The sequence below is a fragment of the Acanthisitta chloris genome, unplaced genomic scaffold (assembly GCF_000695815.1).
Source record: "Acanthisitta chloris isolate BGI_N310 unplaced genomic scaffold, ASM69581v1 scaffold6543, whole genome shotgun sequence".
NCBI classification, from domain to species: domain Eukaryota; kingdom Metazoa; phylum Chordata; class Aves; order Passeriformes; family Acanthisittidae; genus Acanthisitta; species Acanthisitta chloris.
Window position 1 is genome coordinate 38,573 of NW_008666492.1, and position 579 is coordinate 39,151.

The 579-nt window shown below is 37.5% G+C and overlaps 1 protein-coding gene across 1 annotated transcript in view; it reads right to left on the reverse strand.

The window, feature by feature from the left end:
- Nucleotides 1-579, reverse strand: part of SLC30A9 (solute carrier family 30 (zinc transporter), member 9) — a 20,164-nt gene that overhangs the window by 1,834 nt on the left and 17,751 nt on the right. Inside the window, exon 16 of the mRNA XM_009072135.1 lies at nt 80-193. Coding sequence (XP_009070383.1) covers nt 80-193 — 114 coding nt within the window. The remainder of the gene's footprint in view (nt 1-79; nt 194-579) is intronic.

Here is a 579-nt window from a genome sequence, read left to right on the forward strand (position 1 = left end):
ATTTCAAAAAGTAGATGCAGTGATCTTGTTTAAAATATATCACAGAATAAATGCTCCTTAATAAGCAGTTAAAATTTACCTTCAGGTCCTTCTCAAGTCTGTCCACTTCAGCTCCTAGTGTGTCAACAATATTCTCACCATGCTTCAGCATGAAGGCTTCTAATTCTTCAAGGGTTTTGACTTGCTGAATTTCCTAGGAAGAAATTAAATTTAAGAGACTGAGATGAGGGAACGAAAATAAAGGAATAACACTCCAGAGAGTCTCAACATATTTCAAGAGGGAGGGAAAACAACAAAGCCCTAAACAGAATACTTCAGTTTTTGCCATTTCCTTTCAAAACATCATCTGTTCTCATGTCTCAAAGACACGGAAGAGTGGCATCTATTCCATGAAAACAGCTGGCTCTACCATTCTGCCTGCCTTTGATATAAAACCTGCTTCTAGCTTTAATCCATTTCCTCCTTAACTTTCCAAATGTGTTTAGAGCATTTCATTCATTTTCTAGAACCTTCTAGGGTATTCATTGCTCACAACAAGGCAGAGCAGGTACCTCTGTGTATTCTTTCCCCATTTTAATC